Consider the following 27,208-nt stretch of genomic DNA (forward strand, 5'->3'; position numbering starts at 1 on the left):
TTGGTTTGTGGGATTAAAGGGACCAGACTGCTATGCTCATCGGTCCCTTTTTCCAAAACTTCAAACACCCACACAGAATAAAAATGAACAGTGGACATGACAACAGACGACATAGGAATAAAGATGGCCAACCATAGAGACAAAACAGGAAAAGCCAACCACCTTCCTGCCCACAGATTGAAATTATACGCTCAGTACCCACAATATATGGGCATGAAAGTCTACAACAAACTTAAAGGCAAAAACATTCTAAACATGGAACTAGGGATACTAAAAAAGAAGTTACATGAAATTCTTATACACAAATGTTATTACTCATTAGAAGAGTTCATCGAAGATGAACTGATAATTTGAGCAGAATCCAACCGCAAATTAGCATTATATTGTGAAAAAAAAAAAAAAAAAACTAATTGTCCATTATCATGAAAGATATTTACCTATGCTGAAAAGTAAAAGCTCTTATGGAATTGATGGCATTTCCAGCAAGGTACTTAAAGCTTGTTCCCCACAAATAAGTAGGATTCTCAGCCACGTATAGTTAGAAAATGTTTTCAGTAACATTTTTTTATGTCATGTACTTTAAAGTTTATCCTTTAATTCCACCTACCACACAGTGTCACATCAACTCCTTGAGCGAAGCCAGGTACCGCAGCTAGTAATATATATTTTAATTAATTACTACTTATCTCAATTCATTGATATTTGTACATCATTGATCAATTTCTGTTTCTTCATTTCTGATGAAATCTACTTGCACAGAAATTTTTGGTCTTCACTGGGTAGTGGTAGTAATGATCCCATATTGTGACAGATTTGTCCTTGGATTGAAAAACATAATTGATTTCATCTCTGTCAGCCTCGATCAAAGTGACACCAAAAGAAGTCAGTTGGAAGCAGGTGTTGTACACTTTTATATTTTGAAGAAATTGTTTTGATTCTGGAGTTTCCCAGGTCATGTAATGTAAAACTTACTGCAGAGATACTTCTGGCGGTGGTAATCAAATTTTTCCATTCATACAACAGTATCCTGGTGTTTCTCTACAGAATTTTTTTGCATTGCAAAATTGGCAAATGTTATCCATTTTTACAATAATGACATATTTGTGTTTGTTACACTCTTTCTTCAGGTAACAGTGGAATGCCACATTTGTTAGATTGTACAGTTTACTTGCCCTTGTCCACACTTCTCATAGCGTGATATTTTCATGGCTGTCTTGAGTTATAAGTCTCTTATTATAAGATTGTGTCACAATTTTTGATTCTTCAAACTGTTCATTTCATTGTTTTTTGGTTTCTCTGGTTCTCATGGTGCTCACTGTCGTTCGTTGGGAACTTAAAGGTGCTTTGTGCTCTTTGTCTGTTTCCTTTTTTTTTTTTTTTTTTTTTTTTTTGCTGTTGTTTTTGTTTTCACCATTTTGCTTCAGCACTGGCACAATCTCCTCTACATCTACATCTACATGGATACTCTGCAAATCACATTTAAGTGCCTGGCAGAAGGTTCATCGAACCACCTTCACAATTCTCTATTATTCCAATCTAGCTTGGATCAAGGAACAGTGAGAATAGTAGTTGTAAATTGTTGTAGTTGTGCTGGGAAAGCCCCTGAGCTTCAAGCACTAATAGAAAGCACAGAAGCTGAAATCGTTATGGGTACAGAAAGCTGGCTAAAGCCTGAAATAAGTTCTGCAGAAATTTTTACGAAGTCTCAGACGGTGTTCAGGAAAGATAGATTAGGCAGAATTGGTGATGGAGTGTTTGTGTCTGTCAGCAATGGTTTATCTTGTAGTGAAGTCGAAGTAGATACTCCGTGCAAATTGGTATGGGTGGAGGTTATACTTAACAGCCGAACTAAGTTAATAATTGGTGCCTTCTACCAATCCCCAGACTCCGATGATATAGTTGCTGAACAGTTCAGAGAAAATTTGAGTCTCGTAACAAATAAATACCCCACTCATATGGTTATAGTTGATGGGGACTTCAACCTTCCCTCGATATGTTGGCAAAAATACTTGTTCAAAACTGGTGGTAGGCAGAATACATCTTCTGAGATTGTCCTAAATTCTTTCTCCAAAAATTATTTCGAGCAGTTAGTCCACGAACCAATGCGAATTGTAAATGGTTGCGAAAGCACACTTGACCTCTTAGCCACAAACAATCCAGAGCTAATAGAGAGCATCATGACTGATACAGGGATTGGTGATCACAAGGTCGTTGTAGCTAGGCTCAATACCGTTTCTTCCAAATCCACCAGAAAAAAACGCAAAATAATTTTATTTAAAAAAGCGGATAAAGTGTCGCTAGAAGCCTTCCTAAGAGACAATCTCCATTCCTTCCGAACTGACTATGCAAATGTAGATGAGATGTGGCTCAGATTCAAAGATACAGTAGCAACAGCAATTGAGAGATTCATACCTCATAAATTGGTAAGAGATGGAACTGATCCCCCATGGTACACAAAATAGGTCTGAACGCTGTTGAAGAGGCAATGGAAAAAGCATGCGAAGTTCAGAAGAACGCGAAATCCCGAAGATTGGCTAAAATTTACAGACGCGTGAAATTTGGCATGGACTTCAATGCAAGATGCCTTTAATAGGTTCCACAACAAAACATTGTCTTGAAATTTGGTAGAAAATTCGAAAAATTCTGGTCATATGTAAAGTACACAAGCGGCAAGACGCAGTCAATACCTTCGCTGGGCAGTGCCGGTGGTACTGTTACCGATGAGTTATTCAACGCAGTTTTCCGAAATTCCTTCACCAGGGAAGACGAATCTAATATTTCAGAATTTGAAACACGAACAGCTACTAGCATGAGTTCTTAGAAGTAGATACCTTAGGGGTTGCGAAGCAACTCAAATCGCTTGATACGGGCAAGTCTTCAGGTCCAGAATAACTGATGATGGTCGAAGTATGAGAGGATATACAATGTAGACTGTCAATGGCAAGGAAAGCGTTTCTGAAGAAGAAAAATTTCTTAACATCGAGTATAGATTTAAATGTCAGGAAGTCATTTCTGAAAGTATTTGTGTGGAGTGTAGCCATGTATGGAAGTGAAATGCGGACGATAAATAGATTAGACAAGAAGAGAACAGAAGCTTTCAAAATGTGGTGCTACAGAAGAATGCTGAAGATTAGATGGGTAGAGCACATAACTAATGAGGAAGTACTGAATAGAATTGGGGAGAAGAGGAATTTGTGGCACAACTTGACTAGAAGAAGTGATATGTTGGTACGACATGTTCTCCAGCATCAAGGGATCACCAATTTAGTATTGGAGGCCAGTGTGCAGTATAAAAATCATAGAGGGAGACCAAGGGATGATTACACTAAGCAGCTTCAGAAAAATGTTGATTGCAGTAGTTACTTGGAGATGAAGAAGTCTGCACAGGATACAGAGCATAGAGGGCTGCATCAAACTAGTCTCTGGACTGACGACCACAACAACAACAATATCAAAAATGGTTCAAATGGCTCTGAGCACTGTGGGACTTAACATCTGAGGTCATCAGTCCCCTAGAACTTAGAACTACTTAAACCTAAATAACCTAAGGACATGACACATATCCATGCCCAAAGCAAGATTCGAACCTGCAACCGTAGCGGTCACTCGGTTCCAGACTGAAGTCCCTAGAACTACTTGGCCACTCTGGCCGGCACCAATAATACCAATTTCTAAATCTGGTACTTCGGTTACATTATTTCCAGCAACACCAATAAAATATGTGTTAAAATCATCAGGACTGCAAGCATTTAACAGGGCAGTAGGTATTTTTCTGTGTCCATTAACCAGTACCTTTGCATGGGCTGCGAACTTCAGAAATGAACCAAACATTACATACCTTCTTGGCTGCTTATTACTTCTTTACTTTCTTTTACCTTTCAGATAATAGCAATGAAACATAGCTTTGTCCCTGACATGTGTTGCTGTTTTAACTCGGTCATTTAGCAGCAAAACAGCACACTTTATGTTTTCCAGCTTAGGACTGTTCCATACTTTGTCTCTGCCTATTTTTCTTCTATTTTGTAGTTTATCTACCGAGCGAGGTGGCGCAATGGTTAGCACTCTGGACTCTTCATTTGGGAGGACAATGGTTCAAACCTGCATCCAGAAATCCTGATTTATATTTCCATGGTTTCCCTAAACTGCTTCAGGCAAATACCTGTATGGTTCCTTTGAAAGGGCACAGCAGAATTTCTCCCCCATCCTTCTCTAATCTGAGCTGGTGCTCCATCTCTAATGACCTTGTTGTCGACAGGATGTTAAAATGCTATCTCCTCCTCCCTTGTAATTTATCTAAGGAATTCATTGTGGTTACAGAAGGGGAAACAGTTGTCAAAATTAAAAAATACATTTAAAAGCATCACCTGGTTCCAGTCCCACAACTTCAGACTGTTAATCACTCATGACAAGCACATTTTTGAAGATGAGTGAGTTGTGCAAATTTTTAATAATGTCATATGTATGTCCTCCATCCAAAAAGTTCCAAGACCGATTTTAATCTTGGTGTACACATGATGTCAGCACAGTTACAATTGTGGCAACTGTAACTAACAATAAAAACAGATGTGCATTTGACCAGTCAATTTGTGAGCAGCCAGTGTTATGAAGTGGTTGTGTGGCCATAGTGTGTCAACATTACAATGGAGCAACATCTCTAAATCAAGTGTTAAAGACATTCTCCAGAATGCTTTGGAGACGAGAAAAGTGTGCGCGAATTTTGTCCCACACACTGTGATCCCCAAACAAAAACAATGATGGATGGATGTGGGATGTGACTTGTTTGAAATGCAAAACACAGGCAATTCCTTTCTGGATAAAACTCATCATGAGTAATGAGACTTGTTACCAAAACAAACATATCACAAAATGATGAAGTGCAGAAATTCACATGATGTGTCAACACATTGATAAAAATGAAGTAAATGTGACATACAATTTGAACAAGTTCCCAAATAAAGACTTTTATGACAGTTTCATGTGGTTGTATGAACATGCTGTGCATTGTACTAAAGTGCGAGAAGACTATGTCGAATACCTGAAACATTGAAATCACCGTCTTAACTTTTTCTCTATTTTGTATTAATCCAATATCAAAACCTTATGGACTGAAGGGGTACAGTTTGAACAGTGGCTCATGAATGATTTGATTTTGCTCAATGAGGTGAACATGCTTACTGCTTTGACATGACAGTACTTATTTATTTGGGTCTAGTGCTGTGATCTCCTACACACATGTAGGACAAGTCAAATATAATAAATAAGCAAACATGAAAATTAGTTATGTTTTGTCTTAAGTCTATGCATTATGAAGACTTGTGAAGAACCGCTGAAGTGATGGGAGGAGCTCTGCTCATACTCTCAGGAGATTTTCAACAAATACTTTCAGTCATTCCCAAGTCAGTACCAGCAGATGAGATCAATGCATGCCTTAAAAAAAGCCCATCTCTGGCCACATATACAAATACTGTGACTAACAAAAAATACATGAGTTGAACTATCAACAAACAAAACAACAGCACATTTTGCTCAATGACTTTTACAAATACATGAGGGCACATATCCTAATGATCAGACGAATGGCCTCATTAAACACAACAGTGAATTCTGCAACATAGCCACTGTTGAAAATGAACTCACCGACCAAATTTAAACCAAACATTGTTCACAACTATACCAGACTGGATTGGCTATTTGAAAGGCCAATTTTGCCAACTAAGAAGAATATTGTCAACAATATCAAGTTTAATATTCAAAAGAAAATTCCTGGTGAGGAGAGAATATACAAATTGATCAACATGATGGTAACTGTTGAAGAAAGTGTGAACTTCAGTACAGAATTTCTAAACTTTTTGCAAGTACCAGGAATGTCATTACACTGCCTTTGACTTAAAATTGGGTCTCCAGTTATACTACTCAGAAATCTAAACTCACCAAAAATTATATAATGGAACAGCTACCGAATAACATCATCAGAGCTGAACTTATGTCTGCAAAGTACGAACTTATGTCTGCAAAGTACAAAGAACAATCACTATTTATCCCCAGAATACCACTGATCTCTACTGAACTACCATTCCAATTTAAAAAACTGCAATTTCCAATCAAACTAGCCTACTGATTTTCAATTAACAAAGCACAAACACAAACTTTAAAATATTTTCACATCAACCTCAAAGACACTTGCTTTTGTCACAGTCAGCCATATGTAGCTTGCACTCAGGTAGAAAATTCGACAAATTTGTACATATATACCTCAGATAAGAAATGAAAAATGTTGTTCATAAACAAGTATTGTAAATAGTTATAATGTGTTTTCAATAATTTTTTTACCTCTTATATTTTAACAAGTATTGTGAATAGTTAGAAAATGTTTTCAGTAACATTTTTTTATGTCATGTACTTTAAAGTTTATCCTTTAATTCCACCTACCACACAGTGTCACATCAACTCCTTGAGCGAAGCCAGGTACCGCAGCTAGTAATATATATTTTAATTAATTACTACTTATCTCAATTCATTGATATTTGTACATCATTGATCAATTTCTGTTTCTTCATTTCTGATGAAATCTACTTGCACAGAAATTTTTGGTCTTCACTGGGTAGTGGTAGTAATGATCCCATATTGTGACAGATTTGTCCTTGGATTGAAAAACATAATTGATTTCATCTCTGTCAGCCTTGATCAAAGTGACACCAAAAGAAGTCAGTTGGAAGCACTTTTATATTTTGAAGAAATTGTTTTGATTCTGGAGTTTCCCAGGTCATGTAACGTAAAACTTACTGCAGAGATACTTCTGGTGGTGGTAATCAAATTTTTCCATTCATACAACAGTATCCTGGTGTTTCTCTACAGAATTTTTTTTGCATTGCAAAATTGGCAAATGTTATCCATTTTTACAATAATGACATATTTGTGTTTGTTACACTCTTTCTTCAGGTAACAGTGGAATGCCACATTTGTTAGATTGTACAGTTTACTTGCCCTTGTCCACACTTCTCATAGCGTGATATTTTCATGGCTGTCTTGAGTTATAAGTCTCTTATTATAAGATTGTGTCACAATTTTTGATTCTTCAAACTGTTCATTTCATTGTTTTTTGGTTTCTCTGGTTCTCATGGTGCTCACTGTCGTTCGTTGGGAACTTAAAGGTGCTTTGTGCTCTTTGTCTGTTTCCTTTTTTTTTTTTTTTTTTTTTTTTTTTTGCTGTTGTTTTTGTTTTCACCATTTTGCTTCAGCACTGGCACAATCTCCTCTACATCTACATCTACATGGATACTCTGCAAATCACATTTAAGTGCCTGGCAGAAGGTTCATCGAACCACCTTCACAATTCTCTATTATTCCAATCTAGCTTGGATCAAGGAACAGTGAGAATAGTAGTTGTAAATTGTTGTAGTTGTGCTGGGAAAGCCCCTGAGCTTCAAGCACTAATAGAAAGCACTGAAGCTGAAATCGTTATGGGTACAGAAAGCTGGCTAAAGCCTGAAATAAGTTCTGCAGAAATTTTTACGAAGTCTCAGACGGTGTTCAGGAAAGATAGATTAGGCAGAATTGGTGGTGGAGTGTTTGTGTCTGTCAGTAACGGTTTATCTTGTAGTGAAGTCGAAGTACACTCCTGGAAATTGAAATAAGAACACCGTGAATTCATTGTCCCAGGAAGGGGAAACTTTATTGACACATTCCTGGGGTCAGATACATCACATGATCACACTGACAGAACCACAGGCACATAGACACAGGCAACAGAGCATGCACAATGTCGGCACTAGTACAGTGTATATCCACCTTTCGCAGCAATGCAGGCTGCTATTCTCCCATGGAGACGATCGTAGAGATGCTGGATGTAGTCCTGTGGAACGGCTTGCCATGCCATTTCCACCTGGCGCCTCAGTTGGACCAGCGTTCGTGCTGGACGTGCAGACCGCGTGAGACGACGCTTCATCCAGTCCCAAACATGCTCAATGGGGGACAGATCCGGAGATCTTGCTGGCCAGGGTAGTTGACTTACACCTTCTAGAGCACGTTGGGTGGCACGGTATACATGCGGACGTGCATTGTCCTGTTGGAACAGCAAGTTCCCTTGCCGGTCTAGGAATGGTAGAACGATGGGTTCGATGACGGTTTGGATGTACCGTGCACTATTCAGTGTCCCCACGACGATCACCAGTGGTGTACGGCCAGTGTAGGAGATCGCTCCCCACACCATGATGCCGGGTGTTGGCCCTGTGTGCCTCGGTCGTATGCAGTCCTGATTGTGGCGCTCACCTGCACGGCGCCAAACATGCATATGACCATCATTGGCACCAAGGCAGAAGCGACTCTCATCGCTGAAGACGACACGTCTCCATTCGTCCCTCCATTCACGCCTGTCGCGGCACCACTGGAGGCGGGCTGCACGATGTTGGGGCGTGAGCGGAAGACGGCCTAACGGTGTGCGGGACCGTAGCCCAGCTTCATGGAGACGGTTGCGAATGGTCCTCGCCGATACCCCAGGAGCAACAGTGTCCCTAATTTGCTGGGAAGTGGCGGTGCGGTCCCCTACGGCACTGCGTAGGATCCTACGGTCTTGGCGTGCATCCGTGCGTCGCTGCGGTCCGGTCCCAGGTCGGCGGGCACGTGCACCTTCCGCCGACCACTGGCGACAACATCGATGTACTGTGGAGACCTCACGCCCCACGTGTTGAGCAATTCGGCGGTACGTCCACCCGGCCTCCCGCATGCCCACTATACGCCCTCGCTCAAAGTCCATCAACTGCACATACGGTTCACGTCCACGCTGTCGCGGCATGCTACCAGTGTTAAAGACTGCGATGGAGCTCCGTATGCCACGGCAAACTGGCTGACACTGACGGCGGCGGTGCACAAATGCTGCGCAGCTAGCGCCATTCGACGGCCAACACCGCGGTTCCTGGTGTGTCCGCTGTGCCGTGCGTGTGATCATTGCTTGTACAGCCCTCTCGCAGTGTCCGGAGCAAGTATGGTGGGTCTGACACACCGGTGTCAATGTGTTCTTTTTTCCATTTCCAGGGGTGTATATGTTTTCTTCTGCCATTACTTGCAAGTACATATTTTATCCATCCGATCATGTTATTTTTTATTTATTTGAATATAAGTGTTTTATGTTTGCTCTGTTGATAGGTTCCACATCATAATATTTATTGTGAATTTGATCTATGGAACAACTAACTGACTAACTAGAAAGGATAGTATACCATCCATTCACCTGGTAACATGTACAACACACATGTATTCCAACTGCATTTCATTCATCAGTACCTCTTCCGTTTAAGTTTCCACCACTAAGCTACTTCACTGTTTTCCTGTCTCTTCTAATAATTCCTAAGATGTGTCTCTGCATCACTTATTTAACAAACCTTAGTTTTAGAATCATTTTTGCATTTAAATACCAAGTATTACTGACATACGTCAAAACTGATCATACGCTTTCCTTTTCAGATACATTACAAGTTCTAAAAATCCAAACTTATTTCACTGAAGGCATTCCATGCCACATCATTAGGCAATCTAGCAAGTCATTCTTTTCAGCTGTCTATAAACATAAAATATCATTAATTGATTCTATGACTTGATTGTTAATTTGTGTTGCATTCTCTGTTTTGATTATAAGTTTGTGAGGTGTTATTCTAACCAATTTTTGGGCCTACTTCCACACTCACTCTCCTCAATTCTTCTGTTTCCATTAAAAGCAAACAGTATATCATCATCAAAATTAAGGTAATTCAGATACATTTAATTAACTTGTATTTATTTTTTATGAAACCAGAACAAAGAGGTGCAATTAAAACACCAGAGACATAAAGCTCATTACGTGTGACCTCCTTGAAACAATTGCAGAAGTAATAGATGATAGAAATAGGTACACCTTGCCTAACAACTGATCTTCCTGGTAAAGCTACAAGATTTGTTGGCATAAACAGTGTTATGTGAGTGCTGATTATTGATCTAATGTAACAGATATATAAAAAAACCAAAATTTATGTAAAATTGTGATCAAAATTTGATATGAACTATATAATCTCACAATAACCAGCATACCTAGTGGCATATTGGCTGAATACCATGTCTGTTAAGTATTTTGTACTTGGAGCAGACAAAGATTCAGATAGTAATCATGTTGTATGGCAAGTCAAAATTTCTAGTTATGAATGCTCTCTCAGATTCTGTATGTCAAATAATTTGAAGTGCAGTAGAACATTACACTCTTCACCACAGTATTGATTGTGAATAAATAAATAATAATACATCTATATCTATAATCTGCAAACTGCCATGAGGTTCATGGCAGAGGGAATGTCCCATTGTACCAGTTATTTGGGTTTCTTCTTGTTACATTCATGTGCAGAGCACAGAAAGAATGATTGATTAAATGCCTCTGCATGCACAGTAATTATTCTATTGTAATCTTATCATGATCCCTATGTTAGCAATATGAAGGGGACTGTAATATATTCCTAGAGTTAGCATTTAAAGCCAGTTCTTGATGCCAGTTCTTGATGCTTTGTTAGTAGACTTTTTCGAGATAGTTTACATCTGTCTTGAAGATTCTTCCTTGTCAGTTCCTTCACCATCTCTCTGACACTCTCCCATGGACCACACAAACCTGTAACCATTCATGCTGATCTTCTCTATATATGTTCAACATCCCCTGTTAGTCTTATTTGGTGTGAGTCCCAAGCACTTGTGCAATATTCTACAACTGATTGCTTGAGTGATTTATAAGCAATCTCCTTTGTAGACTGATTGCACTTTTCCAGTATTCTACCAGTAAACATAAGTCTCTTATCTGCTTTACTCACAACTGAGCCTCTGTGGCCATTCAATTTCATATCCCTACAGAGTGTTACACATTTCATATCCATACAAAGTGTTACACCCAGTATTTGTATGAGTTGGCTGATTCCAACAGTGACTCACTGATATTATTGTAATAGGATACTATATCTTTTCTTTCTGTGAAGTACACAATTTCTACATTTCTGGATATCTAAAGCAAGTTGTCAAACTTTGCACCACTTTGAAATCTTGTTAAGGTCTGACTGAATATTTAGTAGCTTCTTTCAGATAGTCCTTCACTATAGATAATGACATCATCTGCAAAAAGTCTTAGGTTACTATTAATATTGTCTGCAAGGTCATTGACATGCAAGATGAACAGCAAGGGGTCCAATGCACTTCCCTGGGGTACATCTCAAAGTTAACTTCTACATCTGATGATGACTCTCCATCCAAGATAACATACTATGTCCTCCCTACCAAAAACTCCTCAATTCAGTCACAAATTTCACTTGATACCCCATGTGACTGTACTTTTGACAAATTCCATAGGTGAGGTACTGAGTCAAATGTTTTTCAGAAATCAAGAAATGCTGCATCTGACTGCCTTGATCCATAGCTTTCAGTATGCCCTCTGAGAAAAGTACGAGTTGGGTTGACAGTAGTTTCGTGGATCACTTCTATAACCCTTCGTGTAGATGTGTGTGACCAAAGCTGGTTGCACCCTGTTCCCTCAATGGCTGCTGGAATATCCTTTTCAACACGTTGAATGAGGCCCTCAGGCATACACACTGAGTGCACCTGGTGTCCTTTCCTGTTCCTTCTTGCCATTTACCTATGGGTACGATCATTCACCACCAAGGGCCTTGCCACAGTGGTAACACTGGTTCCAATAAGATCACCGAAGCTAAGTGCTGTCGGGCTGGGCTAGCACTTGGATGGGTGACCATCCAGTCTGTCGAACGCTGTTGGCAAGCAGGGAGCACTCAGCACTTGTGAGGCAACCATTTGAACTGCTGACATTTAATAAACCCTTATCCTATTGCATTTGGCTCTTCTTGACACTGGACAAAACAGGTTTCTCCAAAATAGGTGAAGTGGGTCCCACTGACTCAGTTTCAGTTTCAATGAAAGACAGCACCTCAAACTTTTTGATTACGGGGATCGGTACAACACCTTGAGTCCTCCCGGGTCCCTGTCCACCCTGTACAGGATGCCTACATCTACCATCGACATGCCACTCATAGTCAAGATGAGTAATGACAGAACCTGTACATTCTGCGGGGGAGAGGATGATATTAATAACCCCCACTGAGTTTCAATGAGAACCAGCCCAGCCTAAAAAGACTGACAATTCTAATGATGCTTATTCTTAAAACACACACAAGACAGTATAAAAAAAAAACAGTATTGTCCAGAGCAATCATGGTAAATCATCGAACAGATCGTACATGTAACTTTAGTGGAAACAGAAGATTATGCATAGACTCTCACAAGCATGTCACCACAAGCATTCACTCATTTATACAGTACAAAAATTTACAATGAAGAACCAAACAGCTTCAGAATAACTAAAAAACTAATGACTTTGAAAAATTATTTTATATTATTGCCTCTAAGACCAAGCTACTTTTGTGCAATGTGGTTTGTGAAATGTGACAATCTTTTAGTCAAACTGAAATATTTGATGTGCAATATATTATGGCAGCAGCAAAATATATTAATGGCAAAGATATTAAAGCAGTTACTGATTTTAGTAGGGCAAGTTGGAGTCACTATGAACTACTATTCCATCACAATTTTATTGTTTCACATATTGTCTGAAGACATCAAATTTCAGCAACAAGTAGACATGGGACATTGATCGTTGGACAATAATTACATACTGAACACACTTAATTGCTCCTGATGTGTCTGTATACTTTCAGTAATTATTGTTTTATGGTAAGTGGTTACGGTTCTGTAATTCTAGTGACCTTTTTTTATGGCAAGAGTAGCACTGCATTGATTTCATCTTCTTGCATATTAGATAGGAGTATATACTTTGCCACCAATCAGAAAATCTGTTTACAGGCTATTTATTAAATTTGGAACCATGGACCTTGCCGTTGGTGGGGAGGCTTGTGTGCCTCAGCGATACAGATGGCCGTACCATAGGTGCAACCACAATGGAGTGGTATCTGTTGAGAGGCCAGACAAACGTGTGGTTCCTGAAGAGGGGCAGCAGCCTTTTCAGTAGTTGCAGGGGCAACGGTCTGGATGATTGACTGATCTGGCCTTGTAACACTAACCAAAACGGCCTTCCTGTGATGGTACTGCGAATGGCTGCAAGCAAGGGGAAACTACAGCCGTAATTTTTCCTGAGGGCATGCAGCTTTACTGTATGGTTAAATGATGATGGCATCCTGTTGGGTAAAACATTCCAGAGGTAAAATACTCCCCCATTCGGATCTCCGGGCGGGGACTACTCAGGAGGACGTCATTATCAGGAGAAAGAAAACTGGTGTCCTACGGATCGGAGTATGGAATGTCAGATCCCTTAATCGGGCAGGTAGGTAAGAAAATTTAAAAAGGGAAATGGATAGGTTAAAGTTAGATATAGTGGGAATTAGTGAAGTTTGGTGGAGGGAGGAACAAGACTTTTGGTCACGTGAATACAGGGTTATAAATACAAAATCAAATGGGGGTAATGCAGGAGTAGGTTTAATAATGAATTAAAAAATAGGAGTGTGGGTAAGCTACTAGAAACAGCATAGTGAACGCATTCTTGTGGCCAAGATAGACACGAAGCCCACACCTACTACAACAGTACAAGTTTATATGCCCACTAGCTCTGCAGATGATGAAGAAATTGATGAAATGTATGATGAGATAAAAGAAATTATTCAGGTTGTGAAGGGAGATGAAAATTTAATAGTCATGGGTGACTGGAATTCGATAGTAGGAAAAGGAAGAGAAGGAAACATAGTAGGTGAATACGGACTGGGGGTAAGAAATGAATGAGGAAGCCACCTAGTAGAATTTTGCACAGAGCATAACTTAATCATAGCTAACACTTGGTTCAAGAATCATAAAAGAAGGTTGTACACATGGAAGAATCCTGGAAATACTAGAACGTATCAGATAGATTATATAATGGTAAGACAGAGATTTAGGAACCAGGTTTTAAATTGTAAGACATTTCCAGGGGCAGGTGTGGACTCTGACCACAATCTATTGGTTGGTTATGAGCTGTAGATTAAAACTGAAGAAACTACAAAAAGGTTGGAATTTAAGGAGGGGGATCTGGACAAACTGATTAAACCAGAGGTTGTACAGAGTTTCAGGGAGAGCATAAGGGAACAATTATCACAAATGGGGGAAAGAAATACAGTAGAAGAAGAATGAGTAGCTCTGAGGGATGAAGTAGTGAAGGCAGCAGAGGATCAAGTAGGTAAAAAGACGAGGGCTAGTAGAAATCCTTGGGTAACAGAAGAAATATTGAATTTAATTAATGAAAGGAGAAAATATAAAAATGCAGTAAATGAAGCAGGCAAAAAGGAATACAAACGTCTCAAAAATGAGATCGACAGGAAGTGCAAAATGGCTAAGCAGGGATGGCTAGAGGACAAATGTAAGGATGTAGAGGCTTATCTCACTAGGGGTAAGATAGATACTGCCTACAGGAAAATTAAAGAGACCTTTGGAGAAAAGAGAACCACTTGTATGAATATCAAGAGCTCAGATGGAAACTCAGTTCTAACCAGAGAGGGAAAGCAGAAAGATGGAAGGAGTATATAGAGGGTCTATACAAGGGCGATGTACTTGAGGGCAATATTATAGAAATGGGAGAGAATGTAGATGAAGAGGAAATGGGAGATACGATACTGCGTGAAGAGTTTGACAGAGCACTGAAAGACCTAAGTCGAAACAAGGCCCCGGGAGTAGACAACATTCCATTACAAGTACTGACAGCCTTGGGAGAGCCAGTCCTGACAAATCTCTACCATCTGGTGAGCAAGATGTATGAGACAGGCGAAATACCCTCAGACTTCAATATAATAATTTCAATCCCAAAGAATGCAGGTGTTGATAGATGTGAAAATTACCAAACTATCAGTTTAATAAGCCACAGCTGCAAAATACTAACGCGAAATCTTTACAGACGAATGGAAAAACTAGTAGAGGCCAACCTTGGGGAAGATCAGTTCGGATTCCGTAGAAATATTGGAACACGTGAGGCTATACTGACCCTATGGCTTATGTTAGAAGCTAGATTAAGAAAAAGCAAACCTATGTTTCTAGCATTTGTAGACTTAGAGAAAGCTTTTGACAATGTTGACTGGAACTGGAATACTCTCTTTTCAAGTTCTGAAGGTGGCAGGGGTAAAATACAGGGAGCGAAAGGCTATTTACAATTTGTACAGAAACCAAATGGCAGTTATGAGTCGAGGGACATGAAAGAAAAGCAGTGGTTGGGAAGGGAGTGAGACAGGGGTGTAGCCTCTCCCCGATGTTATTCAATCTGTATATTGAGCAAGCAGCAAAGGAAACAAAAGAAAAATTTGGAATATGTATTAAAATCCATGGAGAAGAAATAAAAACTTTTAGGTTCGCCAATGACATTGTAATTCTGTCAGAGACAGCAAAGGACTTGGAAGAGCATTTGAACGAAATGGACAGTGTCTTGAAAGGAGGATATAAGATGAACATCAACAAAAGCAAAACGAGGATAATGGAATGTAGTCAAATCAAGTTGGGTGATGCTGAGGGAATTAGATTAGGAAATGAGGCACTTAAAGTAGTAAAGGAGTTTTGCTATTTGGGGAGCAAAATAACTGATGACGGTCGAAGTAGAGAGGATATAAAATGTAGACTGGCAATGGCAAGAAAAGCATTTCTGAAGAAGAGAAATTTGTTAACATCGAGTATAGATTTAACTGTCAGGAAGTTGTTTCTGAAAGTATTTGTATGGAGTGTAGCCATGTATGGAAGTGAAACATGGATGATAAATAGTTTGGACAAGAAGAGAATAGAAGCTTTTGAAATGTGGTGCTACAGAAGAATGCTGAAGATTAGATGGGTAGATCACATAACTAATGAGGAGGTATTGAATACAATTGGGGAGAAGAGGAGTTTGTGGCACCTGACAAGAAGAAGGGACCGGTTGGTAGGCATCAAGGGATCACAAATTTAGCATTGGAGGGCAGTGTGGAGGGAAAAAATCGTAGAGGGAGATCAAGAGATGTATACACTAAGCAGATTCAGAAGGACGTAGGTTGCAGTACTTACTGGGAGATGAAAAAGCTTGCACAGAATACAGTAGCATGGAGAGCTGCATCAAACCAGTCTGAGGACTGAAGACCACAACAACATTAAAATTTTGTGTTCTTGAATAACAGACACCTTTCTGGGCCACAGTATGTGACTTTAAATCTTTAGGTAGAGTTTTCTTGTTTCTAACAACAATATTAGAAAAAGGATAGACTGCTATGCACTGTAAAGATGACCCCAGACAGGTGCAATGAAAAGACTGTTACACATTTTAATTTTTGGTCAGAGTCTTCTTTGGCAAAGAAAATATACACACATTCACGCAAGCAAGCATACATAATGCGTATGTGACTACAACCACCAGCAGTCCTGACAGGAAATCTGGCAGTGGTATCGGTAATGTATGTATGAGGTGTGCTTGTTTGTGTGTATGTGTATGTGTGTGTGCGTGTGTGCGTGTGTGTGTGTGTGTGTGTGTGTGTGTGTTTTCTTTACTGAAGAAGGCTTTAGCTGAAAGTGTGATGTGCAACAGCCAATTTGTTGTGCCTGTCTGTAACGTAATGTGTCATCTCATGGTGAGCAGCAATCTATCCTCTTCCTAATATTGTTGATAATCCAGCCTGGAGTTACTTGTTTCTAATGCTCACTGGATGAATTGAGCTGATGGTTTGAAAAAGACATACAGTATTAATGAAATATTGAATTAAGGGATAAAAATATTGAGAAGTGAAGTTCTTCCTAAGGTTTCAGTAGACTGGCAGACCATCTTGTGAATTAATAGTGCTCTTATCTGAATCCTTCTATGAAATACTTTCTTTACAATTCTTGGAACAGTAATGAATCCATTCATTTTTCATGTATCACCTGCTGCATTATGTCTCTTGTGATACAAATTAAAAACCATTACTGACTATTTTAAATGCAAAATAGAAGGTGATATTAGGGAAGTTTGAATGTTTGCCTATGGTGTTTGCTAGACACATCATTGCATTGGAAGTTATACTGTTCACAGATGTCTGAGATTATGGGTGAACACAAATATGAAAAATAGAAAAACAGTAATAATTGGAAGCAGTACAATGGTGTACAGCCTACAATGAAACAGTTACGTACTCTCACTTCAGAAATGATTACACATGAATATAAAACCAGATAATTCAGAGAAAAATTGTATACAGACATTTAAAAAAAAAGGAAGACATGACGACTAGGAAGTTGCAGTATAACTTTATTTTATTTAAATGTGTGTGAATTCATAAGGGACCAAATTGCTGAGGTCATCAGTCCCTAGACTTACACACTACTTAAACTAACTTATGCTAAGAACAACACACACACACACACACCCATGCCCGAGGGAGGACTCAAGCCTCCAGCAGGAGGGGCTGTGCAATCTGTGAGATGGCGCCTCTATCCACATGGCTACTCCATGCGGCTACTTTATTTAACATCAAGTTCTGATATAAATATATCAACTGGCTAATTATGATGAGCTATTGTCACCATGTGCCATGAACCATTAAACATTATAATAAATTGCTGAAAATGTTAAGAGTTGCAAGTAGTTCTGTACGTTGCTATTTTAATGAAAAATCAAGATCTGCTAACCTTAAATGGAATGTCTTCATACTCCTCCAAGAACATGTGAAGCTGTGAAATGCAAATACGGAGGTCTCCATCAGTGAACTCATATGGTATGTTGAAACCAAGAGGTCCAAACTTACGTCTCTCTAGGCATACACCATGGAAGAGACACAGTGAGAAAAGAAGCCATTTGAAAATAGGCACTTTTACTCCATCAGAGCTTATGTAGCCTGCCATTTCTGTGACTTGATTGCTGTATGCACGAATCATGTTTGCCTGAAAATGTAAATTCGTTGAAATAATTAAACATGCATTTATTTATTATAACTGTCTAAAATATATTTATGTACCTATAAAATATCTGGCCAATTATGGAATGAAACTTACAAATAAAGAAGAGATTACATGATGGAGAAATGTATCCACAGCAGAGGCAGAAACCTATTTAGATTTGGCATGGTTCTGAACTATAGAAAGATCTTGATCACCCAATAGTTTATTAAGCATTGTGCATTTCAAATTTTCACCGTCAGACTGAAGTTATGGAATTAACAATAACAAATTAGGAAATTAACAATAACAAATATGTACATAACAACATATCTATGCAACTTGTTATCCCACATACAGAATTTTCAATTAATATCATACTTACACTTACATCAAACTTTAGTAGAAAGCTCACAAAAGAGAGCACATAGACTGAATATAATATAGATCTCATTAGGCATATTTTACAGTGCTATTGTTTATTCAAAGAGAACCAGTGACAAACTGACAGTGGAAATTAAGTTATCCAAGTAGTACTGGCCTTCATTTAGTTCTTTGGTAGCTTATTCACCACAGTCAGTTTAGCATCAGTTCTCTTCAAATAGACAACAGCACCATCAATTATCCCTATACAAGATCTGGATTAAGTTCAGTCTATGTGATCACATTCATGAGCTTTTTACTACAGTTTAATTTAAATGTAAGTACAATGTTAACTGAAAATTCTGTATTTGGTTTATTAAGATGCACAGTTATGTTATTCTGTACATATTTGTTATCATTAATTTCCTTGGACACTCTAATTCCACCGGCTCAGTCTGATGATGAAATTCTGAAATGATTAACATTTAATAAAGAACTCTGTGATCAAGGCCTATCTATAGTTCAAAGATGTGCTAAATAAAGAAGCTTAAAATTCATCAGCTGTGTCTGAAATATGAAACATCTACTCATTACATATTTGTTAAGCACAATTCATGAAAGTATAAATTTTTTGATCATAAGTACTACCTTAACTCCTCTGGGGGGTTCAACTGTCATCTTGGTACCATTCTGTAAAATTGAAACAGGAAAGGATGGTGATGGCGTCGACGTAAGCCAGACACGAAATTCCTTATGTGAACTCTCAGGGCTAATATTTTCAATGAGTCGCTCAAGCCGTGGCATCCAACTTGGTGCCAGATGGCAGTTCTGAAAAGGACAAATTTTTCAAAGGTTATTACAGCCTATGAAATACTTCACAAACAGCAGCAGTTACTAATATACTGAAAATGCAGATTTTATACATAGTATGCTACATTTAGCTAACCAATAACAATTAATTTGCATTTTATACATCTTCTTCTGAAAAACAATACTAAAAGCCAACACAATAGCATATTTTATAAGGACAGACATACTGTCTATTTTTTACTAATGCCACAATTTTGAATTGGCAGCTGCGAGACATTGTGATGAAGTTGGCGTGTTACACCGTAACCAAGCTGAAAACATCTGAAGGTGTCCACTATTTGCCAAAACTGTGAATAAACTGTAATTGCATCAAAACTGTGACCATCCTAAATTGTTTCTCATTTATTACCCCACTGGAAACACAGTACATTATAACTAATGCTGTGTAAAACAATGATGACAGTATAACCACACTTACAGTATTTGATTTAATTGCACACATTAAAGACAAAACAAAGATTGGTACCTGTATTGTAAGAATACTGCTACAAGCTGGAAAACTAGAAAACTTTAAATGAAAGATAGCTTGGAATAATATCAATCTGATACAAATTGCTGAGATCAGATGTGATGTATGTGGGGAGTTGTAGTCAGATGAATATACAATGTACTATTCATGATGACAATTTAAAGCAAGAACTGTTGTAGGAATGATTATGACAGAAAATGACTAAGTGTGTGAAAACAGTTGACTATGCAAGCGACACCATCATCAGCGTAGGCTAGATGGCATGCAAAAAGATACGAGGGTCATCCACAAAGTAAGTTCCATTTCTATTTCTATCTGCAGCAGCACTACGATCGCAGTTCTGAGCATGTGTGGCAGTTACTCTGACTCAAGGAGAAGACATATGCCATTTTCAGATTGCTGCTGGTGATGTGTGCTATGTAGTGCTTGTTTATAATGCCAACCATAACTGAAAATGCCGTCGCATGCGAAATCAGATCTGTGATTCATTTTCCAAATGCAAAGAAAGTTAAACCAAAGGAAATTCATCGGCAAATCTGTGAGGTTTATGGACAAAATGCTATGAGTGATTCAATGGTTAGAAGATGGGTCAGACTGTTCAATGAAGGGCATGATCAAGTGCATGAGGAAGAATGAAATAGACACCCATCTGTGGTTACTGATGAACTGGTTCACACAGCTCAAGAGAAGATTAAGCACAACTGTAAGTGTACACTTATTGCCCTTGCTATGGAAGTTCTGCAGATCTCATGATCACTAATTCATGAAATGGTTACTGAAAAACTGAAATTTGTTGTTTTTTTCCACGATAATGCCCAACCTCACATGGCGAATGTGAGCAAACAACTCTTACGGGAATTTCATTGGGACATGTTTGATCATCCTCCATACGGCCTGGATCTTGCTCCTTGTGACTTTCTTCTCCTCTTACACCTAAAATCTGTCCTTGGTGATGATGAAGCGAAAGGACATGTTATCACTTGGTTGAAAACACAGGCGGCAACCTTCTATGAAGAAGGCATACAAAAACGTGTGCCAACCTATGACAAGTGCCTACAAAATTTCGGAAGCTATGTAGAAAAGTAGTTTAACAGCTGTAGATTTTTGTACAATAAATATTTTTTCTGTGTCTGTACATGTTTGTTTTATATAACCAAATGAAACTCACTTTGTGGACATACCTCATATATTATCCAGGTGTGTATTCCAGCTTCAGAACACAATGACCAGTTAGCAAAGGAAATATAAATCAGTACAGAAAATTGTTACTGGTTCTTTCTTTTATTTTGACTCAAATGAATCGAGTTATCGAGTAGTTGTACTTTCCTACGTAGCATGTACATCCGCGTCATCATATTTTATATGTTTCTCTCTGCCACGTAGATAGCTAACAAATACCTATGACAAAAGTCGCAGCCATTCAAGTGATATAGTGATCTCCATATGTTATTCTGTCTGGCATTTGTCTGAGAAAAGTCGCAAATATTCTACTCTTTTCTCATACAGAGAACCTTCGATATGTAGCATTATTAATAAGGGCTATTCGCTGAATAGGGTGTTAGTTTACATTCATAAGCAGAAATATTAAGAATGAGTAAGTAAAAAGTTGTCTGTTTGTCCTAGATCTGACTACCCCACTCTGCACAAGCCATAAAAAATATTTGCTTGTCTACCTGCATCTACTGCTACAGTACAAAGAAGTTTTTCAACACTGCAGTGTACAAAGACATGGCTGAGTTCGACAATCAAGGAGGATCAACTTAATGGCTTAGCTCTGTTGAACACTCACCCTGACATTGATTGTCCTATTGACAATTTAATTAACCAATTTTCTACGAAGAAAGGGTGCACAGAATTCATCATTTAAGGAAGAGAACCACAATTGTAACTTTTTTATATGATAAGATGGCATTGTCTTGTATATGTGTATAATCAGTTTAAATAAAACTTTCTTAAACTTTGCATGTGGCTTGATTTTTTTTTTATTACAGTAAAAGTAAGGTAGCTCAAGATATCTTTAGCATGCCGTCCTAGAGGTTTTTTTGGTTATCTGCCACTGCTGCAAAGTAGTAATCTAGGTGACTCGAATTAGGGAACCATTGTAGGCAGTAATGATGTTGGAAGTAGTAAAGATCAGGGAACGTCACTAGTAGTGACAATACATGGTTCAAAAAATCACACTGAGACATAGCAAGTTCAAACTGCAGCATCCATTATGATTTTAACCCCGCCAATAAATTTTTTTTAAATTTTTGCTTTACTTATTTTTCAAATTTTGTACATTATCTAAGTATTATACATGTGACAGACGCTCATATATATTTCAAAAACTTAACTAAGCTTTTACCTACTACATTAGTTATTGCAGTTATTATTTTTAATGTACTGTCTTCCTGTACTGTAAGTACTTCATGAGAACTTTGAAAACCGAAAATTAGCCCTAACTGAGAATAATACTACAGTTCATCATGTGAAATTTCTAGTGAGCTAATCCACAATTTTGATAAACTGACATGCAACAGTATAAGGATCATATGCCAGCTTTTACGTAACATATGCCAATTTTCACAGAACCGGTTAACTTACAAAACAATTAACATTAAAGATCAGGATCAACCTAATTTTTCATTGCAGGTTTTGCCTCTGTGCTTGTTAGATTCTGAAGTTTGACATTATACTTTTGTTGCCATAATTTTTATGAACAAGATGACATACTTTACTATTTGATTAAGAACCTGATCAAGAATCTGCATAATTTACCATAATGTAAAATATTTTTTTTAAGATGGCTATCATATTCATAAATAGGGTACTCCCAACACACATGCATAAAATAGTTCTATTAACTTTTGTGAATTCCTGCACCACCACTTACTTCCCACAGCAAATTTTTATCAGCGCTTATAATCCATCCTCAGTAACAAAATCCTAATCAATTCGACTTCACCCAAAATAGTCAATGGTCTGAATGTTTGCAGGCAACATCTGTGCTGAAAGATTCTGCTACTGGTAATCACACACATAAGATCTATGTAGCTTACAATCCTGTGTGCTTCAGGAACCATGCAATATCTATGTGTCAGCAACCATGCAATATCTGTGTGCAATCTATTTGTCCATTCTGAGTGCACAGTGCAAAAATTTCGAGTTACTCTCTTATGAATGAAGTTAGTGTTTAATTATCAAACATGCAACACCTCTGTGCAAATGTTTTGTAAAGTAAGTCTGAACTTGAATATTTACCACTTAACATTTAGATTTGTACAGTGATAGGTTTATCACTTGATTCTATAATTTATGTAGTTTTATTGAAAACATCATGGGAACCATTCTTTTCATTTTGCTACCACTGTGCAAACTCTTGTTGTGTTCATCATTTATCATGCAACTTCATTGAGACAATTTACTAAGTGTATTTTTTGGAGTTACTATTGTGAGGACTATAACTCTCATAAAATGTGTGAGTATAAAGCCGTACCAGGGCATCACGTCATTTACAGGGCTAATAAATGTGTGAAGAGCACTGAACAGTAACAAAAGTGTAATGTATGTCAAAAATGGTTCAAATGGCTCTGAGCACTATGGGACTCAACTGCTGTGGTCATCAGTCCCCTAGAACTTAGAACTACTTAAACCTAACTAACCTAAGGACATCACACACAGCCATGCCCGAGGCAGGATTCGAACCTGTGACCGCAGCAGCAGCAGCGCGGCTCCGGACTGTAGCGCCTGGAACCGCATGGCTACCGCGGCCAGCTATAGTGTATGTCACTTGCATGATCTCACAAAACAGTTTTCAGCTATTTCACTGAAGAATCGAGCTACAAGACGCCAATGAGTTGACAGGATGTCCAAGCACAGGACTGTCACAACAGGAGATGGATCTACACTTGAAAGTCACTGGGAGATAATTATTGAAACAAAACTGATTTTTTACTGTGGATGTAAGGTACAAAAACAGAATTAAGAAGCTTCATAAATTACCAGGTACATATATTGTGTTCACAATTTGCTTAAGGCAGAAATAAAAATGAAAACACGAAGACTGTTGTGCTGAAAAAGTGAGACCCAAAAAAGCAAAGATCAGTAGAAGAAAGAATTTGAAAAATGCTATCACTCGAGCATATTAACACAGTGTGAAACAAAGAATCACCTGATAATGTCAATACGTGATGGAATACGCTAATATAATAAATCATAAAATTAGTGCAAAAAATTATAGTGGGTTGCACAGGAAATGAATTCTAAAATGGAGGAGAGATGAAAATTCAAAAATAAGAGTGATGAAGATGTAGTAAAGATCTACAGGAGGCTGAATAATGAACCATGTAGAGAAACAGAGCAAACTAGGAAAAATGGCTAAAAAAGGAATCTGAAGCAATTGAAGAATTGGAGAGGAAGGGAAGACATGATTTGTTGTACAACAGAGTAAAGAGTACAATAAATATAATAGAGGATATATCATTTGACCGCCAGGAATTCATGGCCGGGTGGGTGGCATGGACAGTTTGACAGTGAAAATGCACTGTAGACAACAGAGGTGTCATGTCAGGGTAAATAGGCTGAGTATAATGAAAACATACATATTACAGTTTGTTGGCCATTGGTTTAAGTGGATTTCCCTGTAGATGGAAGTTTCAATAGTCCGCAGTGGAAGAGGAACAAATCTGTGTTGTCTGCTTAGGTAGACCTTTCATCAACCTGAATACTGGTTTAACCACCACCATGTTTTACTGGGCAAGGTACTTTTGGAGATGATTCAGGTTGGCAATTTACAAAGTATCAAATATTACAAGAGGAGAAAGAAAGAAGTGTTTTGTGGTGGAGGGGGGGCACTGAACTGGAGTTGAAACCCAGATCTATCATTAGGACCATAGACCAACATCCAGCACATAACCACTGAGCTACTAAGACACAGCTTCAATTTGGAATTAGCTGACAAAAATGACGTTGCTCATTGACTTACATGTCCCCACTAATTATTTCTTCTCATCAATACACATGCAGTTGTCCACAATCTATGCACATATTTAGTAAAAAAATTCATAAGAATTCTGTATTTACTGCTATTAAATGTAGAGAACATTTTTGCAAGAGGTATTCAGTAATTATTAGCTGCTGTCAAACTACATATACTTACTGTTCACTGCAAATAGTTTCAGTTTCCCTTTTTAATTCTTATGCTAAGTGCCAATGAAACACCTTCAAGAATTATTTTGGAAGAAATTATGGTTATCTGCACTCATTACTTAGCGTCACTGATATTCTCCTTAAAAAATTAGCAATGTGAGAAGGCCAACAACAGCATCATCATTTCCTTTGTTTTAGTGTATATTTGTGCAAAATGAATCTGTCTCTTTTGCAATGTCACTAAGTTATGAGCTGATGATCACAATGGAACTCTACTTGATTTGTGAAATTTTGATGGTCGAAGTTGTTCCTACTTCACAGCAAAATAATCTATGACAAGGTTTATACAGTGCACATTTCTGTGTTCAGCTTGATCTGAATTTAGTTTTTGTGCTAACTTAAAAACAATTGCTTTAGACAGTCAGCCATAAGACGGTTTTTATAAGCACCTCCTTCCTTCTTTCTTAACATGGAGGTCATATCCAGATTCTTTTCTATTATTACATTGAGTAATTGTTTGTGGTCTCTACTCTTGTCAGTACCTCCTAATTGTAAATCCTATACATTGAATTTACTTTTTACATCCCCTGCCACACCGCCATTGTCCACATTTCAGTACCATACAGGAGGACAATCTATACAAACCACACTCTCAGTCTTCTCCTCAAATCTTTGCCCATATTGCTCTTTTGCTTACAAAATGCCTCTTTCGCCATTAGTATCCTGATTTTAATGTCTGTGCTGCTCTTCCACTTGTTTCTGTATCCTGCTTCCTAGGTATTTAAAGCTTTACTAATGTTCTGCTGCTTCTCTCCTTCTAGTGCCATTATTTTGTTTACCTTTGATTTTCATTCCATAGTTCTTCCAATTAGTTTCAGTGATATTCAGTATTTCCTGCAATTCTTTTTCATCGATACTAGAATGGTCATGTCATCTCCAAACCTTCTCCCCTGATTTTTCCCTTTCATCATGTCATGGGCAGTGCTCAGTCATATTGTCTGAGTACAGATTGAAAAAAGTTGGAGGCAACCTTGTCTTATTCCATTTTGTGGTTCAGTCCATTTGGTCCTTTCTCCTCTCACTCTCACTGACAATTTAACTATAATGATTTTATATGTCACTTACCTTCCTCTGTCTATCCTCTTTTCCTTCATTATAACTGTAGGCTTATCCTGAGCCACATTGTCAAATACTTTTTTCAGGTCTATAAAACATGTGTATCACTCTCTTTGCTTCTCAATAAACCCCCCTCCCAAAATTTGTAAGAGTCCTCTTACATTCATGCTACTATATTCATTCAAAAATCAAGCTATTCCAGTAAATTCTCCTCCATTACACATTCCACTCTTTCATTCATGATTCGTAACATAATTTTGGCTGCATGTAAAATGACACAAATTGTCCTGTGCTCGCAGTATATTTGGTTCGCTATTTCCTTGGTATTGGAATAATTTCCATTGTCAAAAAATCCTCTGAGCAGGTTTTGTATGAAGTTACGCTAATATACTACTGTGACACTTGTTCCACATGGAAATTTATCTGTCATGATCATTCTTTGGTGACCATAAGCAAAAATCATTTGCTTGACATTGAATGACATGTGGAAATTTGTTTGGATGTGGAGAATCTGAAGCTCTCCACTCATTGAACTATGAGTTCAACTCTGGTTCAAAGTTTCTAAACCATGTTTTATCAAGAGTGACCATGCAACACAAGAATTCTTGAGCTTCTCAGTAGAATTGTGGTTTGAGCAAGGTTGCAATGTCAAGCTTCTCTTGAGGTAAGGGACCCACCTCACAGAAATCTTTCTCTAGGTCAAATCATACGTCAGAATATGGAATACTGTTGGTGATGGAATTCCCGTTGCTCCAAAGAATTCCTCACAAGTCACACTGTTATTCAAGTGCATCTGCCACAAGTTTCATATTTCTTTCATCCGTTGACTTTTTGGCCTTCCGGGTCTTGGATTACTCTCTATGCTCATGCAACCATCACGAAAAAGATTAACCCAACAAGAAACTGTACTACAGTCCACTGTAAATTCATTACAAACTTCACGTAATACACTGTGGATTTCTGTAGCATTTTTACTGTATGAAGTTTTGATATTGATGTACGGCTTATGGTCATCAACAGTTACGTACCCAAGACCCCTGCAGTGTCCATTTCTACCTCTCACCAGTTTCTTGTTAAGAGTACACAGTGAAAAAACAAAAATGTGCTTCTTTCTGAAGCTCCTAACTACATCTGGTGCAATTTTCATTGATGTTGCATCAAAAAATCCATAGTAATATCAACCTGTGGACTATTTATGAATGTCCCTCTTACCTATATTCGCCATGGTGCTGCATCACAAGCTAACTCTAATAAAACATGAAATTAATGTAAATTTGGCATGACAAGTATCCACAACAGAAATCTCAAAACGTGTTAGTCTGTTTGAGTGACAGTTAAGAAGCGGTGCTTTCATCA

At 38.2% G+C, this 27,208-nt stretch overlaps 1 protein-coding gene across 1 annotated transcript in view; it reads right to left on the reverse strand.

The window, feature by feature from the left end:
• The window catches only part of LOC124620075 (dynein axonemal heavy chain 1-like), an 804,068-nt gene that overhangs the window by 67,743 nt on the left and 709,117 nt on the right, over positions 1-27,208 (reverse strand). The window contains exons 48-49 of the mRNA XM_047146741.1: positions 18,916-19,095; positions 17,659-17,910 (exon numbers count right to left, since the gene is read on the reverse strand). Of these exons, the coding sequence (XP_047002697.1) occupies positions 17,659-17,910; positions 18,916-19,095 (432 nt within the window). The remainder of the gene's footprint in view (positions 1-17,658; positions 17,911-18,915; positions 19,096-27,208) is intronic.

This window comes from Schistocerca americana, chromosome 6 (assembly GCF_021461395.2).
Source record: "Schistocerca americana isolate TAMUIC-IGC-003095 chromosome 6, iqSchAmer2.1, whole genome shotgun sequence".
Classification (NCBI taxonomy): domain Eukaryota; kingdom Metazoa; phylum Arthropoda; class Insecta; order Orthoptera; family Acrididae; genus Schistocerca; species Schistocerca americana.